This window comes from Oncorhynchus keta, chromosome 6 (genome assembly GCF_023373465.1).
Source record: "Oncorhynchus keta strain PuntledgeMale-10-30-2019 chromosome 6, Oket_V2, whole genome shotgun sequence".
NCBI classification, from domain to species: Eukaryota; Metazoa; Chordata; class Actinopteri; order Salmoniformes; family Salmonidae; genus Oncorhynchus; species Oncorhynchus keta.
The window spans coordinates 15,648,490-15,669,530 of NC_068426.1; the positions used below are offsets into that span (position 1 = coordinate 15,648,490).

At 39.9% G+C, this 21,041-nt stretch overlaps 2 protein-coding genes across 12 annotated transcripts in view; both read right to left on the reverse strand.

The window, feature by feature from the left end:
- LOC118384831 (ryanodine receptor 1-like) overlaps positions 1–5,280 on the reverse strand; it is a 95,334-nt gene extending 90,054 nt beyond the window's left edge. For all 6 annotated transcript variants that reach the window (XR_008139053.1, XR_008139055.1, XR_008139054.1 and 3 more), the window contains exon 1: positions 4,809–5,280. Coding sequence is in view for 3 of the 6 variants with exons in the window: in XM_052520900.1 (XP_052376860.1) it covers positions 4,809–4,856 (48 nt within the window). In the remaining 3 variants the exon portion in view is untranslated. The remainder of the gene's footprint in view (positions 1–4,808) is intronic.
- Positions 5,281–5,436: 156 nt separating this feature from the next.
- On the reverse strand, positions 5,437–18,964 carry LOC118394921 (uncharacterized). 6 transcript variants are annotated; one of them, XM_052520906.1, is made up of 14 exons: positions 16,305–18,964; positions 9,890–10,038; positions 9,558–9,658; positions 9,352–9,448; positions 8,976–9,259; positions 8,714–8,877; positions 8,471–8,620; positions 8,278–8,349; positions 8,008–8,119; positions 7,855–7,913; positions 7,612–7,762; positions 7,442–7,517; positions 7,188–7,332; positions 5,437–6,986 (listed from the first exon to the last, which is right to left on the reverse strand). In XM_052520906.1, exons 2-14 carry the CDS (start codon positions 10,019–10,021, stop codon positions 5,731–5,733), a joined length of 2,799 nt encoding a protein of 932 aa, XP_052376866.1. In that variant the 5' UTR covers positions 10,022–10,038; positions 16,305–18,964; the 3' UTR covers positions 5,437–5,730. The 6 variants fall into 6 exon arrangements, with proteins under 6 accessions (XP_052376866.1, XP_052376865.1, XP_052376864.1 ...); XM_052520905.1 differs by having other exon boundaries at positions 15,994–18,964; XM_052520904.1 differs by lacking the exon at positions 16,305–18,964 and adding an exon at positions 15,738–15,870 and having other exon boundaries at positions 9,558–9,643.
- Between the last annotated feature and the right edge of the window lie 2,077 nt (positions 18,965–21,041).

Sequence of the window (21,041 nt, forward strand, 5' to 3'; positions counted from 1 at the left end):
GCACCTGCTGTTCACACCTTCCCACCAGTGGAGCAGCAGATATTTGAGAAGTCTGGACGTTTATTGCACAGCTCCAATGACATAATCATTTGTAATGCAGTCACACGCAGAGAGCACTGAGACAGATATACACAGACGGGTGTCTAACTATGATTCTTAGGCAGCTCAAGACACACAAAACCTTGGCAATGTCAACCGTAGAGACCAGCCAAAAGTAAGCAAAAAAATTATAATTTAATCAAATGTTATTTGTCACATGCTTGGTAAACAAGAGGTGAAATGCTGACTTACAGGTCCTTTTTCAACAATGCAAAGTTACAGATTTTTTTTAAATTACAATTCTGACACGAGGAATAAATACACAGTGAATAAGAAAAAACACTTAGTCCTGGCAGAACAGTGGGCATTGATAAGTCAGTCATTGTATCAAGAAGCATTTTACAAAGCCTACAGTACTATACAGTTCAGTGTTCTGCAGTTCATTTGCACTGGTACGGCCACTGTCATTCATACCAAACCTATCAGAACACAGGGCATATAGGACGCCGTCACCTTTACTTGGCGAAGACGATACAAACGAAAGCACTTCATCGTGCTATTCAATACGTAGAGCGAGTGCAGTTCTCATAGGGCCAGATATAAACAGGTGCTCCCGTGGCCCTGGCTATAAACGTGCAAATCCCAGACTCTGTAAATATAGAACACAGCAGAGTTGAGGATGAACAGCATCGAAGCATGTGATGGCCAGACTCTCTCACACCTCCACATTCTGCTGACCAATTTAAGAAGATGGTTTTGGATCGGGTACCTTCTTTGGAGAGAGCATCATGTTACACACACTGCTATAAACATAGGCAAGGTATACTCACACATATACAGTTGAAGTCTGAAGTTTAAATACACTTAGGTTGGAGAAACGTTTGACCCAAGGTAAACAATTTAAAGGCGATGCTACTAAATACTAATTGAGTGTATGTACACTTCTGACCCACTGGGAATGTGATGAAAGAAATAAAAGCTGAAATAAATCATTCTCTCTGCTATTATTCTGACATTTCACATTCTTAAAATAAAGTGGTGATCCTAACTGACCTAAAACAGGGAATTTTTACTAGGATTAAATGTCAGGAATTGTGAAAAACGGAGTTTAAATGATTTGGCTAAGGTGTATGTAAACTTCCGACTTCAACTCTATATATATATTGTTTTTTTTAAATCGGGATGGTAAACATTTTCAGTGTGAACTTTAACGACTAAAACCAGGTATAAAGTATGTAGAAAAGATAATGGACCTGTATGTTCACTGAACAAAAATATAAACGCTGTAACGGCTCTCTTCTATCTCCTCCTCTGACGAAGAGGTCGAACAAGGATCGGACCAAAATGCAGCGTGATGATGATTCATGATATTTTAATGAAGGAAAAACTATACATACAGAAACTACAAAAAAAAATAACGAAATGAAATAACAAAAACCAAAACAGCCCTATCTGGTGCAAACACAAAGACAGGAACAATCACCCACGAAACACTCACAGAATATGGCTGCCTAAATATGGCTCCCAATCAGAGACAACAATAATCACCTGACTCTGATTGAGAACCGCCTCAGGCAGCCATAGACTACGTAGACACCCCACAAAACCCCAAGACAAAAAACACACCACAATAACCCATGTCACACCCTGGCCTGACCAAATAAAGAAAGAAAACACAAAATACTAAGACCAAGGCGTGACAAACGCAACATGCAACAATACTGATTTACAGTTCATATGAGAATCAGTCAATTGAAATTGATTCATTAGGCCCTAATCTATGGATTTCACATGACTGGGAATACATCGATAAAATGATCGATAAAATGCAATTGTGTTCGTTGTCCGTTGTTTATGCCTACCCGCAACATAATCCCACCACCACAATGGGGCACTCTATTCACAACGTCAGCAAACCGCTTGCCCACGACACCATACACGGGGTCCACGGTTGTGAGGCTGGTTGGACATACTGCCAAATTCTCTAAAATTATGTTAGAGGTGGTTTATGGTAGAGAATTTAAGATTAAATTCTCTGGCAACAGCGAGCACTGTTTGGACATTCCTGCTGCCAGCATGCCAATTGCACGCTCCCTCAAAACTTGAGACATCTGTGGCATTGTGTTGTGTGACAAAACGGCACATTTTAGAGTGGCCTTTTATTTTCCTCAGCACAAGGTGCACCTGTGTAATGATCATTCTGTTTAATCAGCTTCTTGATATGCCAGACCAGTCAGGTAGATGGATTATCTTGGCAAAGGAGAAATGCTTAATAACAGGGATGTAAAGAAATATATGCACAGAATTGAGAAATCAGCTTTTTGTGCGTATTGAACATATCTGGGATATTTTATTTCAGCTCATGAAACATGGGACCAACACTTTCCATGTTGGGTTTATATTTTTGCTCCGTGTGTTTTAAAATAAGATTATATTTGAGAACAAACAACCAACAAAATAAAAAGTACAGTCAGGGAGAATCAAAAGATTCTAAAATAAATGTTATGGCATGGGGCACCCACTGATAGTTCATGTTTGAGTGACTCCGATGGTTTATGCCTTCTTCTTATGCTATGGCAAAATGTGTATAATTGCAGAAAATTTGCTTTAAAACTCAGCACAGATATAAAGAGGGTTTGGCCTTGAATTCAGCCCACTGTGCTTTGACTCTCCGCATCTTCCAAGACTTTCACACTGAAGTATCTGTACCATAATGCAAAACATTTTTTTTTTTTAAATACAATATTTAGCTTTAAAATATATACATTTTGCTGTGGCCAAGAGAAGGACCTCAAACATTTTTGGCCATGCCCACTAACACAGCAGTATATATAGAAAGTGCTAGCGCTCTTTGGTGAATGATACCTATACACACAGATAAATGTCAGGTATATTTAACAGCCCATCTCTGCCTGGATTCAGTCAGGTTTGACACATCATATAAAAGCCTTGCCTGTGAAATGTCATTTGGTGTTCACGTCAGTCCGAGTCCCTACGAAGGAAAATATCTGTGCCTAAAACCAAACCAACACAGAGAGCTTGTTTCAGAAAGGCATGTTGTATGCCATGCTCCTTTTCAATGTCTTACCGTGATTGTATATTCAATGTAGCTCACTGGTATTCTTTGAGAAAGATATGTTCACTTTGAAAATAAGGCAGTGTACTGTATCTAGTTCAGAACAGTGTGAATGACAAACATCAGTGCTTAGAGCTGGTGCATTTTGTTTGACTGGTGTTGTACTTTTCCCCTCCAACTAGTTGTTAGTGTATATTAATAAAACAGATATGAAACACCAAACTCTTGTGATCCCTGTGAGACCCGTCAGTATCCTCGTCTCTGCTCCACTAGGTCTCCAGTGAGACATGGCGAGAGACAGTGAGAGGGTCACTCTACACTACACTGGGACAGTGGTATGAATGGTCTAACTCTCCACAAGCAGACCAGTCTCTGGTTACTGTACTGCTGAAGATTAGTATTCAATCAGTCTAAGAACAGCTCGTAAAACACCAGTAGGAAAACGTGTCACACACAATTCCTCTCCCTCATTCAGTAGCTGAATAGTGTGGAAATCAGCATCTTTATCATGCTGGTCTCAATGGTGTAAAAATGTGCTGTAGTCAATAAATTGCTGTGAAGAATGGCCTTGTCTTGACTGGGACAACCGCTCTGATGCAATGTAACCTGTAACCCCTTTCCATCATGCTGTACTCTCATTACCTCATCTGTAACTTATTGTATTAACTATCCAATGGTGAGTGCTCACTCTTTTTTGCTTTGCTGTTTTTTTCTAGCCTATTTCGAATGGGACAGAATTTTAATACTTTAATACTTATTCCATATTTTGTTCTGTTTACAGCCTGAATTCAAAGTGGGTTAAAAAAGTCTAAGTGCTTTCCACACCTGTTTTGTGCAGCATTTGTCCATTTATTCTTTTTTTTTTTTAAATGCGTTCAAACTGTGAAATTGGTTCTTGATCATTGTTAGACAACCATTTTCAGATCTTGCAATAGTTGTACTACATATACAGTACCAGTCAAAAGTTTGGACACACCTACTCATTCAAGGGTTTTTCTTTATTTTTACTATATTCTACATTGTAGAATAATAGTGAATACATCACAACTATGAAATGATAAAGTAATCCTTCTCACCCCCCTTAAAAGATTTAGATGCACTATTGTAAAGTGGCTGTTCCACTGGATGTCATAAGGTGAATGCACCAATTTGTAAATCGCTCTGGATAAGAGCGTCTGCTAAATGACTTAAATGTAAATGTAAATGTAACCATATTACTGCAACAAAAATGAAAAAACACTCAAAACTATGCATTCTTCAAAATCTGATTTCTCATTCCATTTAATTAATCAAATAAAATTACATTTTTATGCATCTTTTGTTGACCAGTCTTAGTGTTTTTTTAAATGAATTACTACCCTAGTTTTCATGCGTTTCTACTTTACTTGGCACCAAGCAAGCTGCCCAACTCCCAAACAATAACATATCAAGTTCCTCTGGTGTATAGATAGATAACAATACTGACAAACCCAGAAACTGTCCATGTCAATTTGGTCTTTCCAAAGTCAAAGGGAAGCCATTAACAAAAACGTTTGAAAGTTGATACATTGGACTACAAGTTACACAGAAGTGACAGATTACAGCAGGATAAGGTACCTGATTATAGCTACACTGCAGCATGGTTTCTCTCAAAGCCTCTATCAGCTACACTCTAAACAAAATAATAGAACAGAAGGAATACAGCATCACTAACCGTACGCAAGAACTGAATCTCCTCCTCTCCATCTCCCCCTTCTGCCATCCTCTCAAAGTATTACTGATCACTCCTTGAGAGAGATGTGTAAATGACTCTTTTCTCCCTGGTTGCTCCTCGGCCAGCCTTGCAGTCTTTCTCGCGCCTCTCTGCTCTCACTCCAAACTACTGCCTGTGTGTGGTGGCTTACTAAAGGAGAATGTGGGTCTGGTGTCTCTGGCTACGTTATGAGACAGTGACAGTTAACTCCTGCTCAGTGCAACATAAAAAGGGGATGGATCTGTGACTACAACACAGAGATAGATGTATGCTTTAACTGGACAGTTTAGCTAGAAGTCCTATAGGATTGTTGTACAGTATCACCAAATACACCAGTAAACATTTGATGTGTCTGAATGTGATTTAACATAGCTACAATACGTGTAAAACACATGCATACTAAAGATGGCAGTGCTGTTGCATCAGTCCCAAAGGGATCCCCCTTAATGTAGGTCTGCAAAAAAAGGTTTATGAATACAGACTCATTTTAAAACCACTAAGTCAGGAAAATGTCAGCCTCTAAACAATCAGGAAAATGCCTCTAAGAGGGATATACTAAATCTGATATGAATGAATAAATCAAAAATGATTTTTTTTAAATATTTTTTTTAATTAAAACTGAATAGATAAAGAATAAGCAAATTAAATAGTCTGAGATATGTCAAACGCAACTTCGGACACAATAATAACAAAACATAACAGAGACTAATAAAAACAACCTCATGAAAACATCATAAAATAAAAATGTGAGGATATAACTTGGCACAATTACATCAAGTAACAGATGCCATTCTTTGTGTGGTTTTATTTACCCATTTTAAAACCCTAATACTCAAAACCAAAGCCCTACAAACAAAGAACCACTTTGTATGTCCTGTACATGTCATATCTGTAGAGGGTCCCCTGCACCAAGGTATATATGAACGGGGTCCCCTGTGGCAATGCTAATATCATGGATAGGCCAGCGAGGCGAATCTCTGTAGCCTCTCCTGGTGGCCAGGTGACTGAACTGCAAGACTGGGGGTGGGGATAATTCCACAGGAAGAGAAGACCCATCACTCTCACTGACCCCTCTGTCGACCTCTATAAAGTCAAAAGCCGTGACAGAGGTTAGGGAGCAGTTAGCCACTAACGGAACAGTGTAGAGTTCAGTTGATGATGTTCTGTCTATCGTTGTGGCAGAGGGTATACTGGGACTGGGAGAGCATGTTTCTGTTTGAGAGAGAGGAGGGGTTAGAGGAGAAGGGATAGGAAGTTTGACTTCAGTAGTTTGGGGCTTCTGCTGTAGGGGGACCATGGTCTGAGGTAGAACATCTAAGATAGTGTCTGTCTGAGACGGTCTATCAAACTGCATTGGAACTGTAAGGTATTGCCATTGCTCCTCCTTTGGATCACATATATTCAAGTGCATCTCCAGCAGGTCATGCAGACCTGACTCTGTGTATTGTTCCTCCAACAGTTTCAGTTGGCTTTCCCTGAGATGCAGTTGTGATTTGTTAAATTGCCCCTGGCGAGATCCCTGGTTCGGCTTTGGATTTAGTGATGGAGGAGTACACAAATACTGGAGGGTTTGCAAGGGGTTATCCTGTTGTAGTTGAGGATCTGGAGTATGTTGGATTTCATTCTGCCCCTCTTGGGCAAATTGATAAAGACTTAGAGTTGGCTTTGGTGGTGAACATAGAACTGTCTCACTGGGGCTTTGAAAAACCCCTGGCTCATCCTGCTGATTTTTAGGAGCTTGTCCTGGAAAAGATCCGGGAACACCATCATGACTGATGGAGCGTCCAAACCGCCTTTCTCCCTGCCGACGCAGATGGACAACACTCCCCTGACCCCCTACCCGCTGACGCAGGACATTGTTGAGCTGGGGTTCAGGGGGTGGGGGAGAAACCCTGGGGCTACGGAGCAGTGTTGCCAGAGCGTTGAAATGACCCCTAAATACACTGTTAGTCAGACAGTAGGAAACTGTTTCCTCTATTGTCTCATTTTCCAACTTGTGCACAGAGCATGCACGTGATTCCCCATCTTCTGTCCCGGTAGGCGAGTCCAATGTCACGAGATCCAGGAAGTCATCAAGATTTTCAGCGAACCTGTAGTTCAGCAGATCAGGTTTAGCCTCCATCTCATTCCCCACTAGAACTGAATACAGATAAAATGTCACATTGAGTATTTAAGTGAGTAACATGTGGATACATGGTATTTTCCTACTAGCACTGATTTAGCTGATAAATACGTTTTTCCTCAATAAAGAAGTTATGACTTTGAGTCACTCTGGATAAGAGCATCTGCTAAATGTCTAAAATCTCAATGTGACGGACATTTTAAAGAAACAATCCAAACCTCGTCCAGGGCCATCAATCATTTTGACAGGAATCCTGTACCGTTCAGCCTCAGAGCTGGATGCTTCAGTCATACCATCAGATACCGTCCTACTGCCCATGATCCAATTCTCAGTGTCCTTCTCAATGGGTGTTGGGGAAGGATTCTGTGAATTAAGTCACAGGGAAGTCAAACAATAGAGTGGGGTATCTAAAGACATAACGGGAACTATGCGACGTGTGTTAGAACAGGAGAGTGAAGAGCGCCAGACTTACAGGGCTGCTCCAGCTTGGCATGTTGAAGAATCTGAGAGATCTCCTTCGATGAGCCTTGTCATCTTGCACCGGATGCCTTCAGGAAATATACACACAGTCGGTCACCTCGTCGGCCACGAAAACAAGGCAATAGGTAAACAAGGGTTAAATATAAGATGTTTACGATTTACTTGTTTGACGTTTTATGATATTTTTTGTGATTCCTCCTCTTCTCTGAGGCACTGAGAGTGACAGACAGCTCCTGCTCCCTACTGCCCTCCCCTACACTCAGGACAGAGGTGTGAGTACTGGAAAGGCTTTGGCCGACTGCCGACTCGGAGTCTACTCGGACAGTCAAAACATAGAACTTGTCATACCGTACCTTATTCGACTGACTAAAAGCTATATTGCAGTACAGGCTACAAATACATCACCATTTGAATGTAGTTTGCTGATGGATTGGTTGTCTTTTCTTAGGTCATGGATAGAGCGTCTGTATATAGAGAAGGATGGTATTAGCTCCATGTAAAGCATTTAAAACAGAATCTGAATTGGCTCATCTATATAAAAAATATATATATATGTACCTTTTTTTAGCAGAGCCCTCTACATCAGGGACAGTATCTTCGCTCGATTTTCGTTTGGATGTGACTGGTGATTGAGATGTGGTGTGGTGAGATGTCTTTGTATTTTGCCGGCCTGTGGGGTCAAGGTTATAAAGTCAGGGGCAACACACCTATTGGCTATTACTAACGACTAGATCATTTCGACATAACTTTTTCAAAGCATCAGAACTAAGCAACCAGTTTCTAAGCAGCAAAAAGCATGCAAAAAGCACCACAACATTATGCACGTACCGTCTGTGGGGTGTGAAGGGCCAGTGTGTGTGCGGCCTGTCTTGAATTTACTGAGAGCATCCACAAATATCTCTGGATAGATCAAGCAAAAGAAGAAGAAGAAGAAGAATTCTGAACTGAATTCATGAATTGACAGCAGTGTATTCTTAAATGACTCTCACAGTATGAACCTCGTCATTGCCTAAACTCTCACCTCCAACACTGCGCCTCCTTTGACGTCTTAAACTTCTATACACACCAAGTCCTGCCCTCTCCTGAAATCTCCCTCCGTCAACTGGGGGTGTAGTGGATTCACCCGACTCTGCTACAGATGCCATGTCCATAATAGAAGGGGGAACGACACCTTGTGGACGTATAGAGGATTGAAATCGGTGTCAACATTAAATCAAACACCCGTCATCAGCTACTGAACAAATGTATAGTTATCAGAACATACCGATACGATCTGCATGTATTATGAGTGTCTTGATCACTGCTGCTTGTCTATCCAGTTGTCTCTCTGTGCCTGCGGTCAGTTTAGAGCCCCCAGCTGGACAATGTAGCAAATTAGGTGCAATCACAAGGGCCAGATTGCCCACTTCCATACGATTCTCTTCACATCTAGTGAAAAGGAGGGATCGGAGATTGAGAAACTTGGTGGAGAATGGAGGAACAACGCAGATGAAAGGAAAAGTAATGATGAAATTCTGGAGACAAACCTTTGAGCCGTCTGTCTCAGGAAAGTGCAGAGGTATCGGAGGGCCCGTGAATGAGAAAGAGGGAACAGGGCTGTAAGAAGAAGAGTGACTCCATCTTTACCCTGCTCCTGGCCCCCCTCCTCCTCTAAGCCCTGTGCACAGCACAGTGGCACCTGTAGATCCATAGGGATGAGGGGAGAGGGCAACTCCCGTAAGAACTGCTTCACAAGAGACGCCACATCACAGGACTGCAGAGTGGCTGAATGTGGCAGTGAAAAGACTGGCTCCCCCTGCTCCAGGTCAGCCTGTTATGAGGTGGTAGATGGTCAACATAGAAAAGATACTCATTGGGGTAAGAATGTAGATTTTCCTGCACATCTCTCCTGTGCAATCTTACCTTCAAAGCACGGATCCGACTCAATGACCCCGTCTTTCGAAACAGCCCTTCAGTATGAAGATGATGGGATAAAAATTCACAGGCATCCACCAAGAACCTAAATTGGAATAGTTAGATCACTCAATGGTACGTTTGCCACGACCAGTTGTTCATTGTTTAAAATATATTCTGGATACAATCACATCTCCCAGTTCAAGTTTACATACTTTGGCACTGTCCCACTCATATCAGTTAAATGGCACTGGGGCAGCAAGATCAGGTCCCGACCAAAGGCAAATTGAGATTGGTTCTCCTGAAAGACATCCATCTACAGATCATAGAGGTACTATAAATGCTTTCTACAACAATCACACAACATTGGTAGTGTGCAACTTATGATTAATAGATTTGAATATTCAAGAAATGTGACATTGGGAGTAATCATCACTCAACAAGTAATCAACATGTCTAAGGTGGCGCATAATGTCTGTGTAGACAACAAACTTTATTGAAGCATTGAGGTTAACCGTTCAGGGAACATTATGTTCGTGTTTGTTACCGGTCTGACAGGGCCACTCGTGTCTGGCCCATTGAAGAAGTTCTTCCAATTTTTCACGCGAACTCCAGATGCTTTCAAAGCATGTATCACGGCCACCACGCGCAGACGGTCGTCCATGGGGGTTGTTGGCATTGGTAGATCCAGTTCGGCTGTGTAAAAAAAATAATAAAACAGTTTAAAGTAGTGGCCTTTGAAAACGACATCACTATACAAAACCGAGGCTGGGACAAGCTATAGAAACAATTTGCAAGAAACTACAATGGACCTCAAATCTATTGACTTTGCTCAAATCACTTACAAAATTTAAATGTGGACAGCTACGTAGAAAAATTATGTAGCCGATGTTGCACTTCTTTGATCCTCTCATCCTACCGCCACTGGGGGAATTCGATTATCTGGCCCGGGTTACACCGGTGAAAGGAGTTTACACCGGGTAAAAAAAATATATTAGTTTTGTTACGGGACTGCCTACCGGGTGTGAGCCAAGTACCGCGTTCAAAGCTCACGGTGAAATCGGCTCAAACAGAGAAGAGGCGAAGCAAGAGGGATAACTGCCCAAAATCTGTCTTCAGCAGGTGGCGGGTTTTGTATGGAGGTCAATGTCGAATTTGGTTAACATTTGCTACGTGTGGTTTATTTGATCGATTAGATGTTTCGAAATGCTCATGTTGCTATGAGTGTACTGATATTGTAGGACACGTGACATCCCAGCAATTTTGAGAATAAAAAAAAACACTTTATATCGGAGTTGTTCCTGTTGTTGTCAGGTTTATCTGCCTCTCATTGGCTAGATTAGAATGGTCCCACCTGGTCTTGCTCCTCCGACTGCCTAAAACATTTATTTTAATTGTTATTTACTGGTCAATATAATGGATCACCTGCTCAACACAAAAGACATGTAGCCAAGGCTAGATTAAGCACCTTGATGGAAAATATATGTTTTATTATTCTGAACGGTGCATCATGCTGCCTTGTTGACAACATGATAAAGCGGCACCGATTACTGTTCAATTTGAGGTCGCTCCTCCCTCACCGTTTTTGCCCGTTCAGGTCACGGGCCATATACGGTGCACCGTGACTCAGGTTAATATAACTCCCTCAATGATGTATATAAACCCTGGATTGCTGATTATATGAATTGGCCTGTGAGAAGCTTTAACAGTGACTATGCTAGCATTTCTCAGAAGAAGCGATCCTCACATGACTTGCTCAAATTACTTACAGATTTTAAATTTCGACAGGTAAATTGAAAAATAATGGAGCCGATGTTGTTGCACGTCTTTGATCCTCTCATCCCGCCGCCATCAACATTTGATGATACTTCCGGTCACCTGTGCCTAAAAAATGTGTGATGGGCAGGGTTCAGAGATGCTTGTCTGTACCACTGATGGGGGGACTCCCTACTCACAGACCATAGGGCCATTTAAATTTATATCAAAATATTTACCCCTGATACTAACCTTGGCAGAGCATCCTACTGGAAGCTAAATAGCTCATTATTAAATAATGATATAGTTACATTTGAGGTTAAAGATCTGCTCTTACGCTTTTGGGAAAGGGCTTGTGAAGAAAAATCTTATTGTAAGAACTGGGAGCTCTTTAAATTTGAGGTGTCCAAATACCTTAGAAAATATGGTAGTAATCTTGCTAAGACCAGAAGAGCTGAGGAGGAAAAGGTGATCATTAAGATAACTTCCCTTTCTCAGAGGTCCCCAACCGAGGAGAAGATGGAACTAATTGAGTTACAAAATAAACTGGATAATATTTATAGATTAAAAGCATAAGGAGCCTTTATTAGATCTAGGGAAAAAAATGGATTGAGGAGGGAGAACAGAATTCATCCTATTTCTTTAGACTTGAGAAATTTCACTCTAAAAATAACACTATCCATAAATTAAACATTGTTATTACAGATGACCAAAAATCAATCGCTAAATACTGTAGCAATTTGTACACAAAATTGTATAGCTCTACGTACTGTCAGGAATCCACAGATGTTTTTTAATTCACTGAATAATGTTCACTCTATCAGTGATATAGAATCTAAACAGTGTGATGAAAGAGATTATATAGTCTATCAAACATCTAAAGAACAATAAATCACCAGGTGTTGATGGAATTTAAGTCACAATTTTACAAATTATTTTCTGAACAAGTAGCTCCCTTCCTATTTGAAGTCTTTTTAGAGAGTATTAAAAACAATGTTATCCCTCCTACAATGAGTCAGGGGTTAATAACACTGATACCTACCTATAAGCCTAAAAAATAAGTGCTGCTCATCGATAACTGGCGTCCAATTTGTCTTCTTAATAATGACTATACGATATTAGCCTTACTACTTGCAAAAGAATTAAAGAAGTCCTGGATGCAATCATTGATGAAACACAGTCTGGCTTCATGAAGAGCAGACATATTTCTAATCAATGTCAGACTAGTATTAGACATACTTGACTGCTCAGACCTAATAACTGAGTATAGCTTCATATTATTTTTAGATTTTTATAAAGCATTTGACACAGTAGAGCATCAGTTTCTCTTCCACTCCCTTGAGAGACTTGGCTTTGGGGATTTTTTCTGTAAGGCTATTAAGACTCTATGCAAATGGTAACAGCTCTATCAAATTGAAATATGGCACCTCACCTAGATTTGAGTTAAAGAGAGGAATTAGGCAAGGTTGTCCTATCTCCCCGTACCTGTTTTTATTAATCACCCAACTTCTTGCAAATTCTTTAGATAATAGTCCTGTACAAGGTATTTCCATAGCTGGTAAATAAATTATTATAAGCCAGCTGGCTGATGATAATACACTTTTTCTGAAAGACGCTAACCAAATTCCCATATCGATCAATGTGATACAATCCTTTTCCAAAGTGTCTGGTCTATATCTTAACATTAATACATGTGAACTCATAGCTGTCAAAGATTGTGTGACACCGTCATATTATGGTATTCCAGTAAAAGAAGAACTTACATATTTAGGCATAACCATTACAAAGGATCAGAAGTCTAGAGGCTTACTAAATTGATTTACTAATTTACTTATTAAAAATACCCAGAAGAAGCTAAATCAATGAGGGACTTATCTTTAAAAGGTAAAGTCCTAATAACCAAGGCCGAAGGTATCTCTAGTCTAACATATGGCGCTCCATCTTTATATCTTGACAGTAAAATAAGCAAGGAGATAGACCAGATGCTTATCAACTTTCTTTGGAGAAACCGTACCCATTACATTAGGAAAACTGTTGAGAATGGTGGACTGAATTTTCTGGACTTTACTACTTTAAATAATACTTTTAAGATCAATTGGATAAAACAATTCCTAAGAAGACCCACTTCTATCTGGAATTTATTCCTCATCATGTCTTCTCTACTTTTCTCTACTTCTCTACTTTTTCATCTCTACCTACATGTTGTTTTGCAATTATAATATTGATGACATTTCAGTGAAACTTTCTGCTTTTCATTGGCAGGTTTTCTGATCATGGTCCTTAATTTATAAACACAATTTTTCTCCACACGGATATTATATATGGAATAATCGAGATATTGTATAAAAATACTTCTTTGTTTTTAGAATATTGGTTCCGAAATAATATCCTATTGGTGAGCCAACTGGTAAAGGCAGAGGGTATTTTACTCAGTTATAAGGAATTCTTATCACTTTACAAGGTCCCTGTAACACCTAAAGATTTCGCAATTGTTTTAAATGCCATTCCCTCAGGTGTTGCTCTGTTATTCAGGAACGTGTCAAGACCTGACCCTCAGAGCCTACCTTCTATTGACCCTGTTGACTCATCAGTAGGAAATATTTGTTTCTCTTTTGGTCCATTCAATAACAGAGCGATACAAACCTTTTTTCAGCAGGATGTTGTATACCTTATGTCATGCCTTATTGAAATGGATTTATTGATAATATCTGTTGGAAAAAAGTTTGGATGTTGCCACACACATACCTACTTGTTAACAAAATTAAGGAAGTTTCCTTTAAAATTATTCATAAATATTATCCTGCCAACCACTATATGAAGACGTTTAAGGAAAACATAAACTCAAATTGCTCCTTTTGTAATGACCACCCAGAAACAGTGTTGCATATTTTTTGGCATTGTATTCATGTAAGAAAACTGTGGCAAGACATCAGTAGATTGATAATTGAACACATCTATGAAGATTTTACACTATTGTGGCGAGATGTACTGTTTGGATTCTTTACATAAGAGAAATAAGATGAAACATTTTTATGTAATTAATTTCATTATTCTTTTGGCCAAATTTCATATACACAAATGTAAATGTACAAACAAAAACCCCACAATTTCTTACCCTACAAAAAGAAATTGAACTGTATTTTAAAACAGTTAAATACTCTACTAACAAAAAAGCTGTTAGAATTGTAAGTGTATGTATGGCTTGTGTAATTGTGTAATTGTAATGTGATATTGTACCCCCTAGCGCGATTGTCCATTGTATATAATCTATATATACTGTAGCGACCCGCACAGACAGCTAGCTGTGTGTTATGTGTTAGGCTAGTAGGTGGTTGTGTTGTACTGACCAGTACCCGGTGTTCGCGGGGTCTTGATTTATTATTAGAACCGCCCGCAGACCGCAGCAAACCGGCAGCCCGCAGATCTTTTACACGCACCAATACTACATTTCTTCATTTCATTGGCAATGCACCCATCAAAAATGGCAAAACGGAAGGTGGACACTGAGAACCGGGGTTTCAAACATGGTCGGAGTATTTGTTCATAGCTGGAGAAAACCTGCACCTGTCAATCAACCTGCTATCTGCCAATCACGGGAATGCCTGGAATGTTCTGATGCCGGGCATCCTGGCGGTTGGCGGAGAATATGGCGTGGAGGCAGAGGTTGGGCAGGGGGTGGAGCATTGGAAGTTAAGACCAGATTCAGCCTTTGTTCTCTCTCTCTTACGTCTGGGTTTCACAAGAGAAGGTCACGATTGGCTTGTGGGTTATCTGTCATCTATTTGGCGTGTGCTACGGCCCAAACAGTAGCCTGTGTAAAGTTGGTGTAATAAACCGTCAATTCGTAAACTCAAGCCTCTGTCTGGACAATTGTTCATTTATGATCAAGTCAGGTCATTACAATACAGTGCCTTGCGAAAGTATTAACTTAAGGGGGCTGAATAATTTTGCACGCCCAATTTTTCCGTTTTTGATTTGTTAAAAAAGTTTGAAATATCCAATAAATGTCGTTCCACTTCATGATTGTGTCCCACTTGTTGTTGATTCTTCACAAAAAAATACAGCTTTATATCTTTATGTTTGAAGCCTGAAATGTAGCAAAAGGTCGCAAAGTTCAAGGGGGCCGAATACTTTCGCAAGGCACTGTACTTGTGTTCCCTTGTGTACTTTCTGTATTGATTTGTTGTTAATAAAAATGTTAAATATATTTTTAAAAACACAGAGGGGGGCGCTCAAGATGGCGACATGAGAGGGTGTAACATTTCTAGCTGAGGAACCATTTCAGGGTTTTCTCACAAAGTTTATAGTTTTAGACTGCAGTTGAAATGTGTTTGTTTTTTCACAAAAAAAATATATCTAACCATACAATTTAGCTATTTTGAATAATTTTGTAATTAATCAAACCATTTAAATATATTTTTGACGATTTCCAACGAACAAGCCAGCTATCGAAAAGTTTCAGCGTGTGTAACGTCAGTTAAGTTAGCCTGCTAACGTCTTCATAGCTAGTAGCGTGGAATCAGGACATGACCAGACTGTTGCTGAGATAATGGATGTTGAAACTTCCAAGGAGAAGAGGCATTGTTGAAACTCACTCATATGCTTGCAGTGTAAAAAAGGGGGGTGAATGTGATTCATACCGAATACCCCAACCAAGGAGCAACTTCCAAAGAAGCTGAGAAGTGAACCATCACTGAGCCAGCTACAGGACAACATCGTCCGCATCCTCACGGCAAAAATCAGAGTGCAGATGACATCATGGATTTGGTGTAAAAGAACACTATCAGCATCGTTAACCTGAAGAAATCGATTGATTTCAATGCTGAGGAAGTCAAAACTGAAGCAACAGAACGCAACATTGAAAATTCAGGTTGCAAAGCAGGAGAAGAAACTCACTGAAATGGAGTCAAAGGTTAACGAGAATGACTGGTATAAGTCGGAGAAGGAATCTTCGAATTTATGGAATAGCAGAAAAATCTGACGAGAACATCAAAGCAAGAGTGAAGGACATTTCCAGGGCAATAGTCCCGCAGGAAGAGCGAAGTGTTGTTGCAGGTTCTCCGGATGTAGTGCACAGCCTGGGTAGGCTGAGAGATGGGGAAAACAAACAGCCACCACGACCAGTGATCATGAGATTCATCTCCAGGACAGCGAGGGATATGACATGGAAAAGTGCACAGAAAAATGACTATTTAAAGAAGAACAACCTGAGGTTCAACGAGGATCTGACTGCATTTCACAAAGAAGCTCGGAATCGTCTGTGGCAAATGATTGAGAGAGTAAGGAAGGAAGAGAAATGTGCATACTTTGCGGGAGCCAAGGCTTTTGATAATTGAAGGGAAATTCACGCTGACGCCTAGCTTCTTGACTGCTGGATTTATCAAGTGAGATGTGCAGGACTGAGTTTTATTTGCATCTGATAAAGCTTTTTATTTATTGAGGAAAGAGCATTGTTTGTGTGAGCCAAACTTTTTTATATATATATATATATTTTTTTTTTTTTATGGCAGGGAAATTCACACTGACACTTAGTAGTGTTAGTTAGCTTGATGGCTATTTGTTTACCAATCTATGGCATCATGTTATTTGCAATTGTATAACAATATAATTTAGGTCAACCACTTGCGTGGCGCAAAATACAAAAAAATAGAGACTGTTTTTATTTGCAACTAGTAAGAACTTTTCTTTTTGTGAGAACCCGATTAATGTGAACGTATACAAGTTTACTATTCTCCATATAGTCACTGTGATAGTAAATGTCCATTTCTGTTTTTTCAATTATTTATTTCACCTTTATTTAACCAGGTAGGCAAGTTGAGAACAAGTTCTCATTTACAATTGCGACCTGGCCAAGATAAAGCAGAGCAGTTCGACAGATACAACGACACAGAGTTACACATGGAGTAAAACAAACAAACAATCAATAATACAGTAGAAACAAGTCTATATACGATGTGAGCAAATGAGGTGAGATAAGGGAGGTAAAGGCAAAAAAAGGCCATGGTGGCAAAGTAAATACAATATAGCAAGTAAAACACTGGAATGGTAGATTTGCAGTGGAAGAATGTGCAAAGTAGAAATACAAATAATGGGGTGCAAAGGAGCAAAATAAATAAATAAATTATATACAGTAGGGAAAGAGGTGGATTTTGGGGGTAAATTATAGGTGGGCTATGTACAGGTGCAGTAATCTGTGAGTTGCTCTGACAGTTGGTGCTTAAAGCTAGTGAGGGAGATAAGTGTTTCCAGTTTCAAAGATTTTTGTAGTTCATTCCAGTCATTGGCAGCAGAGAACTGGAAGGAGAGGCGGCCAAAGAAAGAATTGGTTTTGGGGGTGACTAGAGAGATATACCTGCTGGAGCGTGTGCTACAGGTGGGAGATGCTATGGCGAACAGCGAGCTGAGATAAGGGGGGACTTTACCGAGCAGGGTCTTGCAGATTACATGGAGCCAGTGGGTTTGGCGACAAGTATGAAGCAAGGGCCAGCCTACCAGAGCGTATAGGTCGCAATGGTGGGTAGTATATGGAGCTTTGGTGACAAAACGGATTGCACTGTGATAGACTGCATCCAATTTGTTGAGTAGAGTATTGGAGGCTATTTTATAAATGACAACGCCAAAGTCGAGGATTGGTAGGATGGTCAGTTTTACGAGGGTATGTTTGGCAGCATGAGTGAAGGATGCTTTGTTTGCGAAATAGGAAGCCAATTCTAGATTTAACTTTGGATTGGAGATGTTTGATATGGGTCTGGAAGGAGAGTTTACAGTCTAACCAGACACCTAAGTATTTGTAGTTGTCCACGTATTCTAAGTTTGAGCAGTCCAGAGTAGTGATGTTGGACAGGCGGGCAGGTGCAGGTAGCGATCGGTTGAAGAGCATGCATTTAGTTTTACTTGTATTTAAGAGCAATTGGAGGCTTTGAAGGAGAGTTGTATGGCATTGAAGCTTGCCTGGGGGGTTGTTAACACAGTGTCCAAAGAAGGGCCAGAAGTATACAGAATGGTGTCGTCTGCGTAGAGGTGGATCAGAGACTCACCAGCAGCAAGAGCGACCTCATTGATGTATACAGAGAAGAGAGTCGGTCCAAGAATTGAACCCTGTGGCACCCCCATAGAGACTGCCAGAGGTCCGGACAGCAGACCCTCCGATTTGCCACACTGAACTCTATCAGAGAAGTAGTTGGTAAACCAGTCGAGGCAATCATTTGAGAAACCAAGGCTGTCGAGTCTGCCGATGAGGATCTGGTGATTGACAGAGTCGAAAGCCTTGGCCAGATCAAGGAATACGGCTTCACAGTAATGTTTCTTATCGATGGCGGTTAAGATATCGTTTAGAACCTTGAGCGTGGCTGAGGTGCACCCATGACCAGCTCTGAAACCATGTTGCATAGCAGAGAAGGTATGGTGAGATTCAAAATGGTTGGTAATCTGTTAGTTGACTTGCCTTTCGAAGACCTTAGAAAGGCATGGTAGGATAGATATAGGTCTGTAGCAGTTTGGGTCAAGAGTGTCCCCCCCCTTTGAAGAGGGGGATGACCGCAGCTGCTTTCCAATCTTTGGGAATCTCAGACGACACGAAAGAGAGGTTGAACAGGCTAGTAATAGGGGTGGCAACAATTTCGGCAGATAATTATAGAAAGAAAGGGTCCAGATTGTCTAGCCCGGCTGATTTGTAGGGGTCCAGATTTTGCAGCTCTTTCAGAACATCAGCTGAATGGATTTGGGAGAAGGAGAAATGGGGAAGGCTTGGGCGAGTTGCTGTGGGGGGTGCAGTGCTGTTGACCGGGGTAGGAGTAGCCAGGTGGAAAGCATGGCCAGCCGTAGAAAAATGCTTATTGAAATGCTCAATTATGGTGGATTTATCAGTGGTGACAGTGTTTCCTATCTTCAGTGCAGTGGGCAGCTGGGAGGAGGTGTTCTTATTCTCCATGGACTTTACAGTGTCCCAGAACTTTTTTGAGTTAGTGTTGCAGGAAGCAAATTTCTGCTTGAAAAGGCTAGCCTTGGCTTTTCTAGCCTTGGCTTTTCTTTCTTTCTTCTTACTTACTTCTTATTACTGCCAGGGGAATCTGTAATATTTTGAAAAGGAAATCTTTATTTTTGTATTGTAAGGGTAAGAGTGCCGACTTTTATTTCATTCAAGAAACTCATGCCTGTTCCACAGATACTGCGTTTTGGAAGTGTCAATGGGGTAATGACATTTGGTTTTCATTTGGTACTAACCGGTCAGCAGGTGTCGCTATTTTAAAAGGCCACTTTAAGGGTCATATATTGAGTCAATAAGCAGATAATACAGGGAGATGGATTAAACTATTGGTAGATGTCAACCACGTTCAATTCATTGTTGTAAATACTTATGCTTCCAATAACAAGTCAAGTAACTGTATTTTATTTAGATACATTGAGAGGAAAATAAGTAAAATTATGTCTACATTTCCATTGGCCAAAGCAATATGGGGTGGAGATTTGAATACAGTATTACATGATCATCAAGATAGATGACCTCCTAAGGACAGCAGTTATGTTTGTGAGATAAGGAATATATGTCTAAGGTTAGGTGTTCTAGATATTTGGAGACATGAGAACCCAGATAAGATTGTTTACATGGAGGACCAAAGATTTATCTATACAATCCCGTATTGATTTCTGGCTGATATCTGAAGATATGGCTGACAAGGTTGATACAGTCTCGATTGAACCATTGATTTTAACAGACCACAAAGGGATATCAATAAAGATAAATATGCATGATTTGTCAACAAAAAAGTTAGTAAAGGTTACTGGAAAATGAACAAGACTTCACTAGAGAATGAAGTATTTAAGAAGGAAGTAGCAGGAATTATTGATAAATACTGGAATTGTGCCTGTGTTATGAATATGTTTGGAAGGTACTGGGAGATAATGAAATTTGATATAAGGCTTTTGGCTATTTTATTGGGGAAAGAAGTTGCTGTGCCAAGAGAGAGAGAGAATATGACATCATAAAGGGAATAATGGATTATACTAAAAAAAACTGAACTAACTAATCAGGAATTACTGGAGCTATAATTATTGCAAATGCAGTTAGACTATATCTATGAGGAAAAGGCCTATATCAAGACGAAAATGGATGGAAGAGGAGGAGATAAATACAAAATATTTTTTTCATTCAGAAAAAAGGTCAGGCGAAAAGACTTGTGTATGTTAATGATTAATAATACTCCCAATGAAAACCCCAAAGAAATCTCTCAGCATGTTGCCCAGTTTGATCAGAATCTGTATACATCAGCCCAGCCAATTTCCAATATGGATCTTTTCTTAGACAATGTAGCAAACATTGCTAAGAAGATAGATAATGATTTCAGGGATTTTTGTGATGAGTTATCTGAAATTGAGATAAAAGACTGTATTAAAAGCCTTAAGGACAATAGGTCCCCTGGAAATGATGGTTTAATAAGCGAGTTTTATAAAGCATTCAACAATAAATTGATTCCTTTCATTCTTGCTATGTTTCAAGAATCAATAGAAAAAGGGGAGTTACCGGCTTCCTTAAAGCAAGGTGTAATTACTTTGATTTCCAAACCTAATAAGGATAATCTTTATATAGACCAATGGGGACCCATTAGCCTGTTGAATAATGATGGTAAATGATTTGCCCTTGTATTTGCTAAGAGGTTGAAACAAGGCTTGCATCATATAATTGATGAAGAACAATCTGGTTTTATGCATGGTCGACACATTAGTAATAACATCAGGTTGATCTTAGATATGATTGACTATAATGACCTCATACTTGATGATAGTTTTCTTATGTTTGTTGATTTTTATAAAGCTTTTGACACTGTAGAACATGCGTTTATGTTCAAAGCAATATGTTTTTTGGGGTTTGGTGACTTTTTTTGAAAGCAGTCCAAACTTTATATAGTGGTTGTACTAGCTCTGTAAAATTAGCTCACGGACATCCC

Coding starts and splice junctions, on each gene's coding strand:
- LOC118394921 (XM_052520903.1), bottom strand. CDS start 15,822: ATGCGGACGATGTTGTCCTGTAGCTGGCTCAGTGATGGTTCACTTCTC. Junction 8,350..8,470: donor AAGGAGGCGCAGTGTTGGAG/GTGAGAGTTTAG, acceptor TGATCTATCCAG/AGATATTTGTGGATGCTCTC. Junction 8,120..8,277: donor CCCTTCACACCCCACAGACG/GTACGTGCATAA, acceptor TTGACCCCACAG/GCCGGCAAAATACAAAGACA.